The 18,168-nt window shown below is 41.3% G+C and overlaps 1 protein-coding gene across 1 annotated transcript; it reads left to right on the top strand.

Moving 5' to 3' along the window:
- Positions 1-1,274: 1,274 nt before the first annotated feature.
- LOC118972218 (endogenous retrovirus group K member 7 Pro protein-like) lies at positions 1,275-1,598 on the top strand. Its single transcript, XM_037017141.1, has one exon. The coding sequence runs from the start codon at positions 1,275-1,277 to the stop codon at positions 1,596-1,598; it is 324 nt and encodes a 107-aa protein (XP_036873036.1).
- The last annotated feature ends 16,570 nt before the right edge of the window (positions 1,599-18,168 follow it).

Below are 18,168 nucleotides of genomic sequence, written 5' to 3'. Positions count from 1 at the left end.
TGAAAGATGCCAGGATACTGCCCGCTGCAATATGGCTGCCGGCGGTCCTTCCAAATCCTAGACATTAGACAAACTTCTGGGCAATCGCCCCTATGACACAAATGAAAAACAGGCTAATTTTTCCCCAGGCTTACTCACACAAATCCAACATGCAGCCCTTAAGGCCTGGAAGAGCCTCCCTTCTAAAGGGTTGGCCATCACCTCTCTTGCCAAGGTTAGACAGGGGTCACAGGAACCTTACAGTGAATTCATAGGCCGCCTTACAGAGGATGCCGAACGCCTCATGGGAAGGGAGGAAACAGATAATGAATTCATTAAACATCTTGCTTTTGAAAATGCTAACTCAGCTTGTCAAGCGGCTATGTGTCTCCATCGCCCGACAAAAATGTCTCTGATTTTATAAAACTTTGTGCCGATGTCGACCCAACCTCTCGCAATATCGGAATAGCCATAGGAGCAGCTCTTAAAGATTTTACTCAGAGAGCCAGGCTCAAGACTTGCTTTAATTGCAAGCAACCAGGTCATTTTTCAAGAGAGTGCCCAGCCCCTAAGACCAAACGATCGCTCCCATCATCCCTGTGCCAGCGATGCAAGCGGGGTAAGCATTGGGCCTCTGAATGCCGCTCCAAGGCTGACATACAGGGTAACCCTCTGCCTCCGAAGGAGGGAAACTTGATACAGGGCCCACCCCAGGGCCCCAAAACCTACCCGGGACAGAACCCTGGGGTCGTCATGTTCGTCCCCCAGTAAGCCCAAAATCCAGCGTCACTATCCTCTTCCAAGCAACCACCGGTAGTTCAGGACTGGACCTCTGTTCCACATCCCAGTCAATATTGATCCCAGAAATGGGAACTCAAATACTTTCTACGGGGATTTTTGGCCCTTTGCCGCAAGGCACCTTTGGTCTTATTCTGGGTCGTGTCAGCTCTACTATTCAGGGCCTCACTATTTCTCTAGGAGTCATTGACAGTGATTATACTGGAGAAATTAAACTTCTGGCTACAGCCTTTCAGGGACCAATTACCATTTCCCCTGGCCAATGGATTGTAATATTACTCCCCCTCGATGATAAAAATCCTTGCTATAAGCAAAAGTGAGGCCCCCATGGGTTTGGATCATCAGATGTTTATTGGGCACAAAAGATCACTCAAAAAAGACCCCTTCTTAAGTTAAAATTAAAAGGAAAAGCCTTTGAAGGCCTTATAGATACTGGCGCGGATGCCACAATCATTTCCAGTAAGGATTGGCCTTCATCTTGGCCTCTCACCGCTTCCATGACTCACCTTAGAGGTATTGGACAAACCTCCAACCCCCTACAAAGCTCTGAAGTTATTCAACGGGAAGATGAAGAAGGCAATCATGGTACTGTCCAGCCTTACGTGGTTGCAGGCCTACCTATCAACCTCTGGGGCAGAGATATTCTCTGTCAAGTGAAGCTCATTATGTGCAGCCCTAATGAACTAGTCACTCACCAGATGCTCAATCAAGGATTTCGCCCTGGGCAAGGGTTGGGCAAACACTCTCAGGGCGCAAAAGAGCCGGTCCTGGTCACCATAAAAACTGATCGTGCTGGAATTGGCTATGAAAATTTACCCTAAAGGCCATTGACATACCTTTACACCATGCAGATAAAATATCCTGGAAAACAACAGACCCTGTATGGGTTGATCAATGGCCCTTAACTTCTGAAAAACTGGCTTCAGCCACAATGTTAGTACAGGAACAACTTGCTGCAGGCCATATTGAGCCCACCACCTCGCCCTGGAATACTCCTATTTTTGTCATAAAGAAAAAATCAGGAAAATGGAGGTTACTTCAAGATCTTAGAGAAATTAATAAAGCTATGATATCTATGGGGTCCCTTCAACTGGGCCTCCCCACTCCTTTGGCAATTCCTGTGGGATATTCTAAAATCATTATTGACCTAAAAGATTGCTTTTTCACAATCCTCCTACATCCTAAAGACCGCAAGCATTTTGCATTTAGTTTGCCAGTGATTAAATTTAAAGGCCCTATGCCAAGATTCCAATGGAAAGTTCTGTCCCAAGGAATGGCAAACAGCCCTACACTGTGCCAAGAATTTGTAGCTCAAATTATAGACCCATTTAGACAAAGATTGCCATCTACATATTTAATTCATTACATGGACGACATCCTCATGGCTGGTCCTAACCCCACTGAACTCCTTGCTTTTTCCCAAGAGATTTCTAGGGCCCTTACCAGAGCTGGTCTTCAGATAGCCCCCGATAAAATTCAATTAAACCTCCTTACTTGTTTTTAGGCTTTGAACTCTTTCATAATAAGATTCTTTCACAAAAGTTTCAACTTAGAACTGATTGCTTAAAAACTTTAAATGATTTTCAAAAACTTCTAGGAGATATCAATTGGCTCAGGCCTTATCTCAAGCTAACTACTGGAGAGCTTAAACCCTTGTTTGATATCCTTAAAGGGGACCCAGATCCTACTTCCAGTCGCTCATTAACAGCCCCTGCCCTAGAAGCCCTAAAAGCAGTGGAAGCCGCGATTATAAACCAAAGGGTCACCTTTATCTCTGATGAGAAGCCTCTTCTCCTAGTCATTTGTGCTACTGATTTTACACCCACCAGAGTATTCTGGCAAGAAGGGCCCCTTTTTTGGGTCCTTTTACCTACCTCACCACCCAAAGTCCTTATCCCCTATACCTCCTGGGTGGCTGAGCTGACAAAAATCGGACGCGACCACAGAAGGAAAATATTCAGTAAAGGCCCCAACAAAATTGTCCTACATTATTCCCGTACCCAAATCCAGTGGTTGATGGAGAATGATGATGAATGGGCAACATCCTGCACCTCTTTCCAGGGAGCCCTTGACAATCATTACCCTGCTAAGAAGCTTCTCCATTTTCTAAGGACCCAACCATTTTTTTTCCCTACATTGACCTTCTCCCAACCCCTTCCTCATGCCCCCCTAGTTTTCACCGATGGCTCCTCCAAAGGAGTGGCAGCCTCCACCATAGATAATTAAACCACTTCCCTACAATCCCCATTCCACTCCGCTCAATTGGTTGAACTCTTTGCTGTTTTACAAGTTTTTCAACAACTCCCAAATACTCCATTTAACCTATACACTGACAGTGCTTATATTGCTCAATCCATTCCCCTTTTAGAGACCGTGCCCTATATAAAACCCACTACAAACGCCACCCCTCTGTTTTTTTCCATCCAGCAGTGCATACATTTCAGGCAACATTCCTTTTATATAAGCTATATTCGTGCCCATTCTGGTCTTCCTGGACCTCTAGCCACAGGCAATGCTGTGACTGATAAAGCCACACAACTTGCCCTTCTCGGTGAGCTCGATCCTGTGGCTCAAGCCAAAGAAGCTCACTCTTTACATCACCTTAATGCTCAAACCTTATGTCTTCTTTTTAAAATTACTAGAGAACAAGCCCATCAGATTGTTAAACAATGTGTAAATTGTGTCACTCTCCTGCCTGTTCCTCACTTGGGTGTGAACCCTAGGGGCCTCATTCCCAATGAGATCTGGCAAATGGATGTAACACACGTCCCCTCATTTGGAAATCTTTAATATCTTCATGTTACTGTGGATACCTTTAGTGGATTTATTTTTGCCAGCCTCCATGTTGGAGACGCTTCAAAAAATGTTATTGCTCATGTACTCAATTGTCTTAGTGTCATGGGAAAACCAGAGATTATCAAGACTGATAATGGTCGTGGATATACTGGAAAAAAATTCCAAGAATTTTGTCGCCAATTACAAATTAAGCATGTTACAGGCATACCATACAATCCCCAGGGTCAAGGGATTGTCGAACGAGCCCATCTAACTATTAAACATACCTTCCACAAATTAAAAATGGGGGATTTATATCCCATGAAATGCTCTCCAAGAAATATTCTTCATCATGCCTTGTTTGTTCTTAATTTTCTAACTTTGGATGCTCATTGCAAATCTGCAGCTGATCGCCTTTGGCACCCACAAACTGATAAAAATTATGCCACTGCCATGTGGAGAGACCCCCTCACTTTCCATTGGAATGGCCCTGACCCCATACTCATATGGGGCCGGGGATCTGCCTGTGTTTTCGACACCAGAGAAAGAGCTGCTCGCTGGCTGCTAGAGCATTTGATTAAACCAATAGATTTACCAGAAGATATTTAAAAATCTTACCCAACTGTCCAGGGTGGTGACACCCCCTGAGACATCCTTTTTCTTCTTCTCTCCATAGATTCTGGCCACCGGTTTAGTCCTTGACTTTATCGTAGGCATAGGACTCGCCGCCTCCACCCCCCAGCAGTGGACACCTTGGCAGCCAGCAATCCTCATAATTCTCTACCAGCTCCTCATCAGCGTGTTTGCCTAGCTTAATTACTTCCTTTAGAAAAAACTCTGCCCACAAATGAAGCCCACCAGCCCTTTTCTCCTCCTCTTCCAGGTAAGCCCTTTGTTGATTAATCATTGCTTAGGGGGTTTTCAGCCACCACCTTCAAGAGCTCAACTTTATAAACAATTGCTTCGGGAACCTTGTGATTATAAAGAAATCATAAATATGCCACCTAAGTTTACCTCCCAAATTACCACCAACGGGCCTATAGATTGTGGAGATAAAACAGCTTATCTCACTGCCGAAGGCCATTTTGCTGGAGGTTGGCAACAACAAAACTGGATATGTGTAAAAAAAGGTTATGCCATCTCTGGATGGCTCTCCTTGTAAATGTTTCAAATGCACATCACTTGTAGTTTATGATCTAATCCATTCCAGCTGTTATACAGATAGCCATCTATGTAAGTATAATGGGAAGACATATTACCAAGCCATTCTGCTAAAAAGGATGTTAAGAAAAATTGATGACACAAACTCGCTTATGCAAGCCTCCTGCAGAGGAGAGGTAGGTAAGAATGTCTGCTGTAAAACCATGGCACCAATCCACGTATCTGATGGAGGAGGCCCAACAGATAAGGCTCATGAGCAGTATGTTCAAAAACGAATAGAGAAAATCATACAAGACTCCTTTCCTCTTTATCACCCCCTGGCTCTCCCAAAACCCAGAGCAATTGATCTTAATTCACCTATGAGCAACCTGCGTGAAGAAACTCACAAACTCCTTAATCTTACCAACCCTGACCTTGGGTCCGATTGTTGGCTTTGTCTGCCTTGGCTTGGGGAACACCCATGCCTTTAGCTATTGTCACACCCAATATCACACAAAATCTCCAAAATAATAACAATTGCTCACTTTCCTCTCCTTTTAAAGTGCAACCAGTATCATTAGATAACATAACCTGTTTGTACCAAAGATTTCAAAATAATTCCTATGATATTGACCTAGGGAACATTTCTTTCAGCCACTGCTCAGAAATTCTTGTCATTAATGTTACAAACAGTGTCCTATGCCCACACAAAGTCCAAATCTTTGTTTGTGGGACTAACATGGCATACACCTTTCTACCCACCAACTGGACAGGGCAGTGCACCACTTCTAGCCCTTTACCTGATATGTCCTTAGTTGACAGAAAAGAACTGGTCCCTTTGCCAACCTTTGATTATTACCCCGTAAGGCATAAAAAAGCAGTTACTGTCCTTCCTCTGTTAATCGCTCTTGGAGTCACAGGCGGTCTGGCGACCAGTACTGCAGGAATGGGTGATGCCATACACAAATATAATCAACTATCCCATCAATTAATTAATGATATTGAGGCTGTTTCAGGAACCTTACAAGATCTTCAAGACCAAATAGATTCTCTTGCAGAAGTAGTCTTACAGAACAGGCATGGCCTAGACCTTCTCACCGCAGAACAAGGCAGCATCTGCTTAGCCTTAGAAGAGAAATGTTGCTTCTATGCAAACAAGTCCGGAGTAGTTCATGACAAAATAAAAAGACTCCAAGAAGATCTCGTGCAAAGAAAGAAAAAACTGTTTGAAAATCCCTTATGGACAGGGATGAGTGGGTTTCTTCCTTGTCTTCTCCCTATACTAGGACCCTTCCTTGGTCTCATGCTTGTGCTCTCCCTTGGCCCTTGGGCCTTCCAGAGAATTACAACCTTCATTAGAGAACAGATCAATACTGCCCTCGGCAGACAGATACAAGTCCACTATCACCAGCTTGACCTGGCGGACCAAGGCTATGATGTGCCAGATGACTCCCCTCCTTTAGAAGCTGCATAGGATTCAGACCTATGTATATCGGCTCACAATAAAGTGAGTGCGATATGGGCACCAATGTGGGTGCGAAGCTAAGCATCACAAAGGAAGGTCCATGAACCACCTCTGAATTCCCTGAGAGAAAAACCTGGCGTGCATGGAGTTTGGCATCTAAAATAAATATGCCTTTCCTCCCCTCCACAAAAGAAACCAAGGGCCAACGTTGACCCCCATCAATGGGGAGTCTCGGAGGAGCCAGGTCACTACTCCCCCAATTGGTTAATGCCCACCGCTAAATAGCGGGACTCCCCCTCTTTTGTATAAAAGAAGGGAGGAGATGTTGGGAGCCATAGTCCATAGAAACAATGGTCTCGCCCTTTTTGCCTAGGTCTCTAGTTTCTCAAGCCTGCCCCGTTTACAAAGATCAATTGACCCAGCTTGCGATTAGACTGCAGGGATAGAGATTAAGCAGCTGCCATGATAATATCTCCTCCTTAGTAAAACATTATGTCTTTTCTCAGAAACCCCCACCCATGATTTTTTCCAGAGAACATTCTTCAGTTAGGTATCCTAGCAACCTAGATAACACTTGCCACTTCAGCTGGGGCTGTTACCTCCTCCTAGCTCCTACATAATCTACCTTGTAAAAATAAACTTTGAGACCTTGATCATACTTTCAACTTGGTCTTCTTCTTTGTGTCTGGTTTGTCTCTCATCCAGGTTAACTTCCCCTCAGGCCCTTGTTGAACTCCCCGCCAGCCGGGGCACTCAGTAAATTCCAAAATATTGAAATTCTACCCACTAATTTTTCAGACCACAAAGGTATAAAACTAGAAATAAATTCTACAAAGAAAATAAAAAGGCTCACAAACACATGGAGGCTTAACAACATGCTTCTAAATAATCAATGGATCAATGAACAAATCAAAATAGAGATCAAGGAATATATAGAAACAAGTGACAACAACACAAAGCCCCAACTTCTGTGGGATGCAGGAAAAGCAGTCCTAAGAGGAAAGTATATAGCGATCCAGGCACACTTGAAGAAGAAAGAACAATCCCAAATGAATAGTCTAAAATCACAATTATCAAAACCGGAAAAAGAAGAACAAATGAGGCCTAAAGTCAGCAGAAGGAGGGACATAATAAAGATCAGAGAAGAAATAAACAAAAGTGAGAAGAATAAAACAATAGCAAAAATCAATGAAACCAAGAACTGGTTCTTTGAGAAAATAAACAAAATAGATAATCCTCTAACCAAACTTATTAACTGGAAAAGAGAATCAACACAAATCAACAGAATCAGAAATGAGAACGGAATAATCATGACAGACTCCACAGAAATACAAAGAATTATTAAAGACTGCTATGAAAACCTATATGTCAACAAGCTGGAAAACCTAGAAGAAATGGACAACTTCCTAGAAAAATACAACCTCCCAAGACTGACCAAGGAAGAAACACAAAAGTTCAACAAACCAATTATGAGCAAAGAAATTGAAACGGTACTCAAAAAACTACCCAAGAACAAAATCCCGGGGCTGGACGGATTTACCTCGGAATTTTATCAGACACACAGAGAAGACATAATACCCATTCTCCTTAAAGTGTTCCAAAATATAGATGAGGAGGGAATACTCCCAAACTCATTCTATGAAGCCAACATCACCCTAATACCTAAACCAGGCAAAGACCCCACCAAAAAAGAAAATTACAGACCAATATCCCTGATGAATGCAGATGCAAAAACACTCAATAAAATATTAGCAAACAGAATTCAACAGCATATCACAAGGATCATACACCATGACCAAGTGGGATTCATCCCAGGGATGCAAGGATGGTACAACATTCGAAAATCCATCAACATTATCCACCACATCAACAAAAAGAAAGACAAAAACCACATGATCATCTCCATAGATGCTGAAAAAGCATTTGACAAAATTCAACATCCATTCATGATAAAAATTCTCAGCAAAATGGGAATAAAGGGCAAGTACCTTAACATAATAAAGGCCATATATGATAAACCCACAACCAACATTATATTGAACAGTGAGAAGCTGAAAGCTTTTCCTCTGAGATTGGGAACCAGACAGGGATGCCCACTCTCTCCACTGTTATTTAACATAGTACTAGAGGTCCTAGCCATGGCAATCAGACAAAACAAAGGAACACAAGGAATCCAGATTGGTAAAGAAGTTAAACTGTCACTATTTGCAGATGACATGATATTGTACATAAAAAACCCTAAATACTCCACTCCAAAACTACTAGAACCAATATTGGAATACAGCAAAGTTGCAGGATACAAAATTAACACACAGAAATCTGTAGCTTTCCTATACACTAACAATGAACCAATAGAAAGAGAAATCAGGAAAACATCCCATTCACAACTGCATGAAAAAGAATAAAATACCTAGGAATAAACCTAATCAAAGAAGTGAAAAACCTATACCCTGAAAACTACAAGTCATTCTTAAGAGAAATTAAAGGGGACACTAACAAATGGAAACTCATCCCATGCTCATGGCTAGGAAGAATTAATATCACCAAAATGGCCATCCTGCCCAAAGCAATATACAGATTTTATGCAATCCCTATCAAATTGCCAGCAACATTCTTCAATGAACTGGAACAAATAATTCAAAAATTCATATGGAAACACCAAAGACCCCAAATAGCCAAAGCAATCCAGAAAAAGAAGAATAAAGTAGGGGGATCTCACTCCCCAACTTCAAGCTCTACTACAAAGCCATAGTAATCAAGACAATTTGGTACTGGCACAAGAACAGAGCCACAGACCAGTGGAACAGATTAGACTCCAGACATTAACCCATACATATATGGTCAATTAATATTTGTTAAAGGAGCCATGGACATACAATGGTGAAATGACAGTCTCTTCAACAGATGGTGCTGGCTAAACTGGACAGCTACATGTAGGAGAATGAAACTGGACCATTTTCTTACCCCATACACAAAAGTAAATTCAAAATGGATCAAAGACCTGAATGTACGTCATGAAAGCATAAAACTCTTAGAAAAAAACATAGGCAAAAACCTCTTAGACATAAACATGAGTGACCTCTTCCTGAACATATCTCCCCGGGCAAGGAAAACAACAGCAAAAATGAACAAGTGGGTCTATATTAAGCTGAAAAGCTTCTGTACAGCAAAAGACACCATCCATAGAACAAAAAGGAACCCTACAGTATGGGAGAATATATTTGTAAATGACAGATCCGATAAAGGCTTGACGTACAAAATATATAAAGAGCTCACATGCCTCAACGAACAAAAAACAAATAATCCAATTAAAATTGGGCAGAGGAACTGAACAGACAGTTCTCCAATAAAGAAATACAGATGGCCAACAGACACATGAAAAGATGCTCCACATCGCTAATTATCAGAGAAATGCAAATTAAAACTACAATGAGGTATCACCTCACACCAGTAAGGGTGGCTGCCATCCAAAAGACAAACAACAACAAATGTTGGTGAGGCTGTGGAGAAAGGGGAACCCTCCTACACTGCTGGTGGGAATGTAAATTAGTTCATCCATTGTGGAAAGCAGTATGGAGGTTCATCAAAATGCTCAAAACAGACCTACCATTTGACCCAGGAATTCCACTCCTAGGAATTTACCCTAAGAACGCAGCAATCAAGTTTGAGAAAGACAGATGCACCCCTATGTTTACTGCAGCACTATTTACAATAGCCAAGAATTGGAAGCAACGTAAACGTCCATCGGTAGATGAATGGATAAAGAAGATGTGGTACATATACACAATGGAATACTACTCAGCCATAAGAAGAGGAAAAATCCTACCATTTGCAGCAACATGGATGGAGCTGGAGAGTATTATGCTCAGTGAAATAAGCCAAGCGGAGAAAGAGAAATACCATATGATTTCACTCATGTGTGGAGTATAAGAACAAGGGAAAAACTGAAGGAACAAAACAGCAGCAGAATTACAAAACCCAAAAATGGACTTACAGGTACCGAAGGGAAAGGGACTGGGGAGGATGGATGGGCAGGGTGGGATAAGGGGGGGGGAAGAAGTAAGGGGGTATTAAGATTAGTATGCATAGTGGGGGAGGGAGAAAGGGGAGGGCTCTACAACAGAGAGAGGACAAATAGTGATTCTACAACATTTTGCTATGCTGATGGATTGTGACCGTAATGTGGTTTATAGGGGGGACCTGGTATAGCGGAGAGCCCAGTAAACATAGTATTCTTCAGGTAAGTGTAGATTAAAGATTAAAAAAAAAAAGAAAGAAAGAAAGAATGATAAGGGGGATTACTCCTTGATAGGATAAATCTAATGGTAAATCAAAGATTAATGCATGCTTTAAATATCCTTAATTTTGATCACCTATAGGGTGTCAGATGATCGGCTATGGAGGTACACTTTTCTGATATTATTTAAAAAAAGGTGATTTTACCACCTGAGATTAAAAATGAGCTTAATCATTGTTTGGTGTTCAAATGTCATTTATTTTAAGAAATGTTGGAATCAGTAGAGGTAGTTTTCTTGTTGTTTTATTGTCTTTATTTGACAAAACAAATAGCTGACAATATTTTGAAGGTCCCCCTTAAAGAATATGTGTTGTTTTGTGAAATCCGCAAGTCTAGGAAGCATGGGGCAAGGCTGCCTATCTTTCCAGAGACTTCAGAGTTGAGTTTTTCTGAGGCAGAGAACTGGACAGGATGAACTTTTTTATCAATGTTTCTGTGGCTTCTTGGTCTGAGTGATTTGGGGCTGAAAATATAAGTATAAATCATAGATTCTTCTTTGGCCTTGTTAACAACTGTCATAAAGGAGCCACAATTTTTCAAAGATTTGTAGATAAGGTTGTGATACAGAGGTAGTGTGACATTTTCTCAATCCCCTTATACTAAAACATTAACAATGATCTTATGGATAACCTCAGGAAATCATATTTTATGACATTATATTATTATATATGGTATTATAAATAATATATATGATATTATAAACTCACAGAAAAAAACTGAAGTGAACTCTGGGGAAAAATAAAGAGGACTTTCATTCTTTGTTTTACATATGTAGTATTAGTTGAAATTTTTACAGTAAGTGTTATTTGTGTGAGATCAATTCTAAGTCAGAGGGAAGAGTATCACACTATAAACAGATGAGGGAGACGTATTGTGACTAATCCTGAGATAATGGTAATAAAAGTAAATATTTCTGTAAATTATGGTTGAATCACTGTTGTATACTTGTGTGAGGTAAACTGTAGAATTTCCAGAATCTCCTTAGTCCATTTACATATCAATAGGTGTTTACTCACTGCAGCTTCCTGCAGCCTCTGGGGCAAGGGGTGGAGAGAGGACAGCCATTCTTTTCTCAACTCTGTTCCTGGTACATACCTGGTCTGGTGTCTGCCAGTCACCAAGAACCTGCTCATGCAGCTGCTCCCAGGAGTGGTGGGTGGGAAGTGAGGGAGCACTGTGGCTTCAGAGACATAGCAGGCTTTGCTAGTGGAGACTCAGGAGAAAGGAGAGAGAATGCTATGGCCAGAGGAGAACAATGGAGCCAGGCTTAACTGTAAGCAATAAAAAGGGTTTCTGCCAACTTGCCTTTCCCTTGACATTTCAGTTCCATTGTTTTGTTTGCCCCAAGCCATATACACTCTTCCTCCTGGAGTTACATCTAACTTAAGTCAGCAGGACCAGTGAACCCCAAATCAGTCTTAAGGTGTTTAATGTTTGGGTGGGATGCAGCTAGAGATGGTAGGGAAATGCTCTTGGACCCCATGGTGGGTGGTGGGTAGACACCCAGTGGTTCCCTGTGGGTGGTGGGAATTCACCTGGAATCCCCTGTGGATGGTGGGGCTTCATCCAGGGATTCCCCTGTAGGTGGTGGGAATGAGACAGGGACCAAGGGTGTAGTCAGAGTAGGGTAAGGGCCTCCGGGAAAAAAAAGGCTGAATATTTACAGTCACAGAAATGTAACAATGGGCAAAGAAGTCCCTTTCAAAACTCCAAAACTCGGTGTTAAACATTATGCAAAGTCAAGGCCAAACTAATTCTTTAGGGAAAGATACCAGACTATGAATATAGACATCTTCAGTGAGATCAGTTAAAGTTCAAAAGGCCAAGAGCAACTTGGCCTGGAATGTTTGAGTGTTCCACAAGTTTATCTCAGCATAACCCATGACTTCACTGTTGTAAAGGAGGGCAGAGGGCATCAAGAGTCAGGAAAAAGGACTAATAACATTTAACCTAACTGCCTAAAGCATGGGCCACCCAGTTTTGAATAAACAACCCGAGGCTAAGCTTAGAAATGCGTCTGCTTTAAGTTAGATAACTAGAAGTGGGCAACAGCCTGGGGACGTGATCCATGATAAGTCACATAGACATGCTTGGGTAAGCAAGAGATAACAATTGAAGCGGTCAGGCAACTGGAGTGTCCCCTAAAAGGTTACAATATAGAATGTGTTTTAAAATTATTGGTTGTAGAAATGCATGGGCTTCGGTGTAACGGCTGTGAAAATCCTATATAAGCAATACCTAAAGTTGCCTGGGGGTCAGCAGCTCGGACTCGGCCTGTGTGTCAGGGGAGGTGCTGTCGACCCCAGCTTGCTGGCTGAATAAAGACTTTGCCTGTACTTACATCTCCATGCCTGTGTGCTTTGTTCTCTCGGGAAAACCCTGAGTTCCTGGACCCTAACATTTGGGGCTCGTCCGGGATCCGTGCGGCTTCCCTGAGAACAAAGTATGGCTGGAGGCAAGGTCTAATTGTCAGGACGGGGCAGTGCAATTCGAGGGTTGCCCCCTTGTGTCTGCATAAATCCATTATAAAGCGGGAGTCGCCATCCCGTGTATGGTCTCGGGTTAGTGACCCCAAGTGAGAGAGTCCGGGTTGGTAGTCGCGGCCCCCAGGTTAGCGACCCTGGGTGAAGCCAGGTAACCAATACTGGCCCTAAGGTCCGAGTGACTCGGCCTTAGGAAGGCAAGTCCGATTGCCAGAAAACTGGTGCCCGAGGGGGAAAAGATCGAGCTCGTCACCCTGCGGCAGTCCGAGTGGACGCCTTTCGGGAGAATAACGAGAGTTTTTGAGGATCCTGAAAGTGGTGAGTGTGGTGCACACCAGGGTGAGAGAAGGACCGGTCCGAATGAGTGTGATCAGATGTGGTGTGTGTGCTTGGTGTTTATTTTACTGTGTTTTGGTTTCGGTTTATATTTTTTTATGCGCTTCTTATTTTAAGTTTCCTTGTTCTAAGGCTCTCCTGCTCTCTCTGTTTCTCCTTTCTGCCACTACATCATTCCCCGTGGGCACGGGTCAGGCAATTAAGAGCCATTACGGCGCCCGCCGCTAGAAGACTCCCGTGACAGGATAAGGGGGTCACAGCCGCGAATCCCAGATAAATTCGCATCCCCCGCAGAAGGAAAACTGTGCAACAACAGGAACCCGTTCACAAGCACATATAACAGTCATCTTGTTTGAAGTGGCATCTTCATCCTTCGCCTTTGTCTCCCTCATATCCTTTTTCTTCTTCTTTTTCACTATGGGTCAGGCTCAGGCTACTCCTAAGAGTCTGATCTTTTCCCATTTCCCGGACGTAAAGAAACAGGCCTTAAATATGAGCCTTAGCATCAAGAAGGGTAAGCTTGACACCTTTTGCTCAGTCGAGTGGCCTTCCTTTGGAGTAGGCTGGCCGACCCAGGGATCTCTTTCCCTGGACCTTATCGGCAAGATAAAGGTAGAAAACATAGTTTAGTGCTGTAAGAGGGCAAATGTAGATGATCAGATGATCAGGTGTGTGCCTATGGACTAAGTATTAATCCAGGCTAGACAAGGGCAGCAAAACATCCACGGATGCAGAAGATTTCTCTCAAAGCAGGGGGGGTGAGGTTCTGAGCCTCACCTCTGTTGATCCCCAAATTCTCACCTGATGGCCCCCCTGCGACTGTGCCTGTCTTAGGTTGTTCCTCCCTTGAGGAATCTTACCCGTCTCTGGCTAACCAGTCATCTTCCGGGGCCATACAGGGAAATGTAAAATTGGTAAGTGAGAGAGAAGCCATATTGTTTGAAAAGGTTAGCTTTTTACTTCTTTGCAGATTTATGCCCTGTGGCTTCTATGCCCAGCACTTGTCTCGAGGTATCTTTACCACCTGGAGGAATTATGATACTCAGTAAATTTGATATGAGGCACGAATTCTATTTAAGGGTTGTAATTAGGAAGAAAGAAGAAAAGCTACAGATGTAGCATATGGAAGGAAACATGGGAGGATTGATTATTTCTTTGACATATCTTCTTGTAGAGTACCTTAAGTATGTATAGGTTTTAAACTACTAACTAATTTGCACACACATATTAACATAATAGGAATATGGTGACATAAACAAAACAAATCTATAATTACCATCCATCTCCAGTGAAGCCAAGAAAACCATTTAGGCACCCCAGACATTTGTGAAAATTTGTCTATGATATGATGGATATTGTCCAACTTTACTTGAACAGTCTGAGAGAAATCAAACAAATTTAATCAACCCATTTCTGGGATCTGTTCACATCCCATATGTTCTTTTAACCATAGATAGTCTATAGTCATAAGATTGTGGAGTGCTACAACTTGCACCCCTCCCAACTCCTGGTTGAGTTCCAACAGTACAGATCCGGTCAAATTCGTTGTCTCACTGTATGCACATGCCAGCCTAGACATCTCCCTCCTCATTCCAGTGGCAAGTCCAGGAGACGGTGGGGTGGATGCAGCCACAACCGCAGCATCGTCCGGATCCCTGTGGAGGCTTTTTGATGATCATCCCCCGGCACAAGTCCTCCAGAGAGTGCTGATGCTGGAAGCTCCTCCTCATATCATATCTTAGTTCATTTTCTGGGTATCCAAGCTAGGCCTTGATCTTCTGCATAGAAACAAACAGACCCTTTGCCCACACTTTGACATGCCCTCTATACCATTGTGCAGAACTCATTGGAGGTCAGCACACTCGTTTGATTTTATACTTGATTTATATGTGAATCCCACATTTCTCCCTTATTATTATTATTATTATTATTATTTTTAATAAAATGCTGAAGTGATAGGTGGATGCAAGATAAAGGTAGAAAACATAGTTTAGTGTTGTAAGAGAGCAAATGTAGATGATCAGGTGTGTGCCTATAGACTAAGTGTTAATCCAAGCTAGACAAGGGCAATAAAACATCCATGGATGCAGAAGATTTCTCTCAAAACAGGGGGGGGTGAGGTTCTAAGCCTCACCTCTGTTGATCCCCAATTTCTCACCTGATGGCCCCTCCTGTGACTGTGTCTGTCTTAGGTTGTTCCTCCCTTGAGGAATCTTACCCGTCTCTGGCTAACCAGTCATCTTCTGGGGCCATACAGGCAAATGTAAAGTTGGTAAGTGAGAGAGAAGCCTTATTGTTTGAAAAGGTTAGCTTTTTACTTCTTTGCAGATGTATGTCCTGTGGATTCTACGCCCAGCACTTGTCTTGAGGTATCTTTAGCACTTGGAAGAATTATGATACTCGGTAAATTCGATATGAGGTACGAATTCTATTTAAGGGTTGTAATTAGGAAGGAAGAAGAAAAGCTATAGAAGTAGCAGATGGAAGAAAATATGGGAAGATTGATTATTTCTTTGACATATCTTCTTGTAGAGTAACTTAAGCATGTATAGGTTTTAAACTACTTATTAAATTGTGCACACACATTAACATAATAGGAATACAGTTACAAAACCAAAGCAGATCTATAGTTACCAGCCATCTCCCCCACTCTGTCCTCTTTAATTCAATATAGTTCTGGAGGTCCTCTCCACAGCAATTAGAGAACACAAAGAAATGAAGTGCATCCAGATTGGTAAGGAAGAATTTAAACTGACACTGTTTGCAGATGACATGATATTGTACATAAAATCCCTAAAGAATCCACTCCAAAACTATTTCACCTAATATCTGAATTCAGCAAAGTTGCATGACACAAAATTAATATACAGAAATCTGTTGCATCCCTATACACTAATGATGAACTAGCAGAGAGAGAAATCAGGAAAACCATTACATCGACAATTGCATCAAAAATAATAAAATACCTAGGAATAAACCTAACCAAGGAAGTGAAAGACCTATACTCTGAAACCCACAAGACAATCCTGAGAGAAATTAAAGAGGACACTAATAATGGAAATTCATCCCATGCTCTTGTGTAGGAAGAATTAATATTGTTAAAGTGGCTATCATGCCTAAAGCAACCTTCAGATTCTATGCGATCCCTTTCAAAACACCAGCAGCATTCTTCAATGTACTTGAACAAATAGTTCTAAAATTCATAAGAAACCATAAAAGGCCCTGAATAGCCAAAGCAATCCTGGGTTTATATCTCGGATTTCTATTCCATTGATCTTTGTCTCTGTTCTTTTGCCAGTAACAAATTGTCTTGAATATTATGGCTTTTAGTAGAGCTTGAAATTGGGGAGTGTAATCTGCCTTACTTTATTCTTCCTTCTAAAATTGTTTTGTCTATTTGGGGTCTTTTGTCATTCCATGTGAATTTTAGAATTATTTTCTCTAGTTCATTGAAGAATGATGTTGGTATTTTGATAGGGATTGCATTAAATCTATGAATTCCTTTAGGCAGGATGGTCATTTTGACAATATTAATTCTTCCTTCTCATGAGCAAGGGATGTATTTCCATTCATTAATGTCCTCTTTAATTTCTCTCAAATAGTGTCTTGTAGTTTTCAGGTTATAAATCTTTTACCTCCTTGGTTAGTATTATTCTTAGGTATTTTATTCTTTTGATGTAATTTTGAATGGAATTGTTTTCCTGATTTTGCTTTGTGAGAGTTTATTGTTAGTGTATAGGAATGAAACAGATTTCTGTCTCTCAATTTCGTATCCTGAAACTTTGTTGAATTCAGATATTAGCTCTATTAGTTTTTGACTGGATTCTTAAGGGGTTTTTTAATGCAAAATATCATGTAATCTGCAAACAGTGACAGTTTCACTTATTCCTTGCTGATAGAAATGCTTTTCCTTTCTCAGTGTTGTCTGATTGCCATGGCTAGGACATCCAAAACTATGTTGAATAAAAGTGGGAAGAGTGGGCATTCTTGTCTTATTCCCAATCTTAGTGGAAAAGTTTTCAGCTTTTCACTGTTAAGTGTACTATTGGCTGTGGGTATGTGTTATATGGCCTTTACTATGCTGATGTACATGCCCTCTATACCCATTTTGTTGAGAGTTTTTATCATGAAGGGATGCTGAATTTTGTCAAATGCTTCTTCAGCACCTATGGAGCTGTTGATGTGATTTTTGTCCTTCTGTTTACTGATGCAGTGGATGATGTTGATGGATTTTTGAATATTCTATCATACTTGCATCTGTGGAATAAATCCCACTTGATCATGATGTATGATCTTTTTTAAGTATTTTTGAAATCCGTTTGCTAATATTTTATTGAGTATTTTGACATCTATGTACATTGGGATATTGGCCTGTGGTTTTTGTTTTTTGTGGTGTCTTTTCTGGGTTTTGTTATTAGAGTGATGCCACCGTCATAGAAGGAGTTTTGAAGTATTCCCTCCTCTTCCAACTTTTGGAAAACTTTAAGGATGATGGGTATTAGGTCTTCTCTAAATGTTTGATAAAATTCAGCAGTGAAGCTATCTGGTCCAGCAATTTTGTTCTTAGGTAGTTTTTTTTATTACCAATTCATTTTTGTTGCTGGTAATTAGTCTGTTCAGATTTTATTTGTCTTCCTGGTTCAATCTTGGAAGGTTGTAATTTTCTAAAAAGTTATCCATTTCTTCCAGATTATCTAATTTGTTAGCATATAATTTTTCATAGTATTCTCTAATATTCTTTGTTTTTATGTGGTGTTTGTAGTGATTTTACCTTTCTCATTTCTGATTCTCTTTATGTCTGTAGACTCTCATTTTTTCTTGAAAAGTCTGGTTAGGGATTTATCTATTCTGTTTATTTTCTCAAAGAATGATCTCTTGGTTTCATTAATTCTTTC

This window comes from Manis javanica, chromosome X (assembly GCF_040802235.1).
Source record: "Manis javanica isolate MJ-LG chromosome X, MJ_LKY, whole genome shotgun sequence".
Classification (NCBI taxonomy): Eukaryota; Metazoa; Chordata; class Mammalia; order Pholidota; family Manidae; genus Manis; species Manis javanica.
The sequence above is the reverse complement of the archived record's forward strand: the minus strand, read 5'-3'. Positions and strand labels throughout refer to the sequence as shown.

Bases quoted from the DNA above. Each gene is read 5' to 3' on its own strand.
- LOC118972218 (XM_037017141.1), top strand. From the start codon at position 1,275: ATGACTCACCTTAGAGGTATTGGACAAACCTCCAACCCCCTACAAAGC.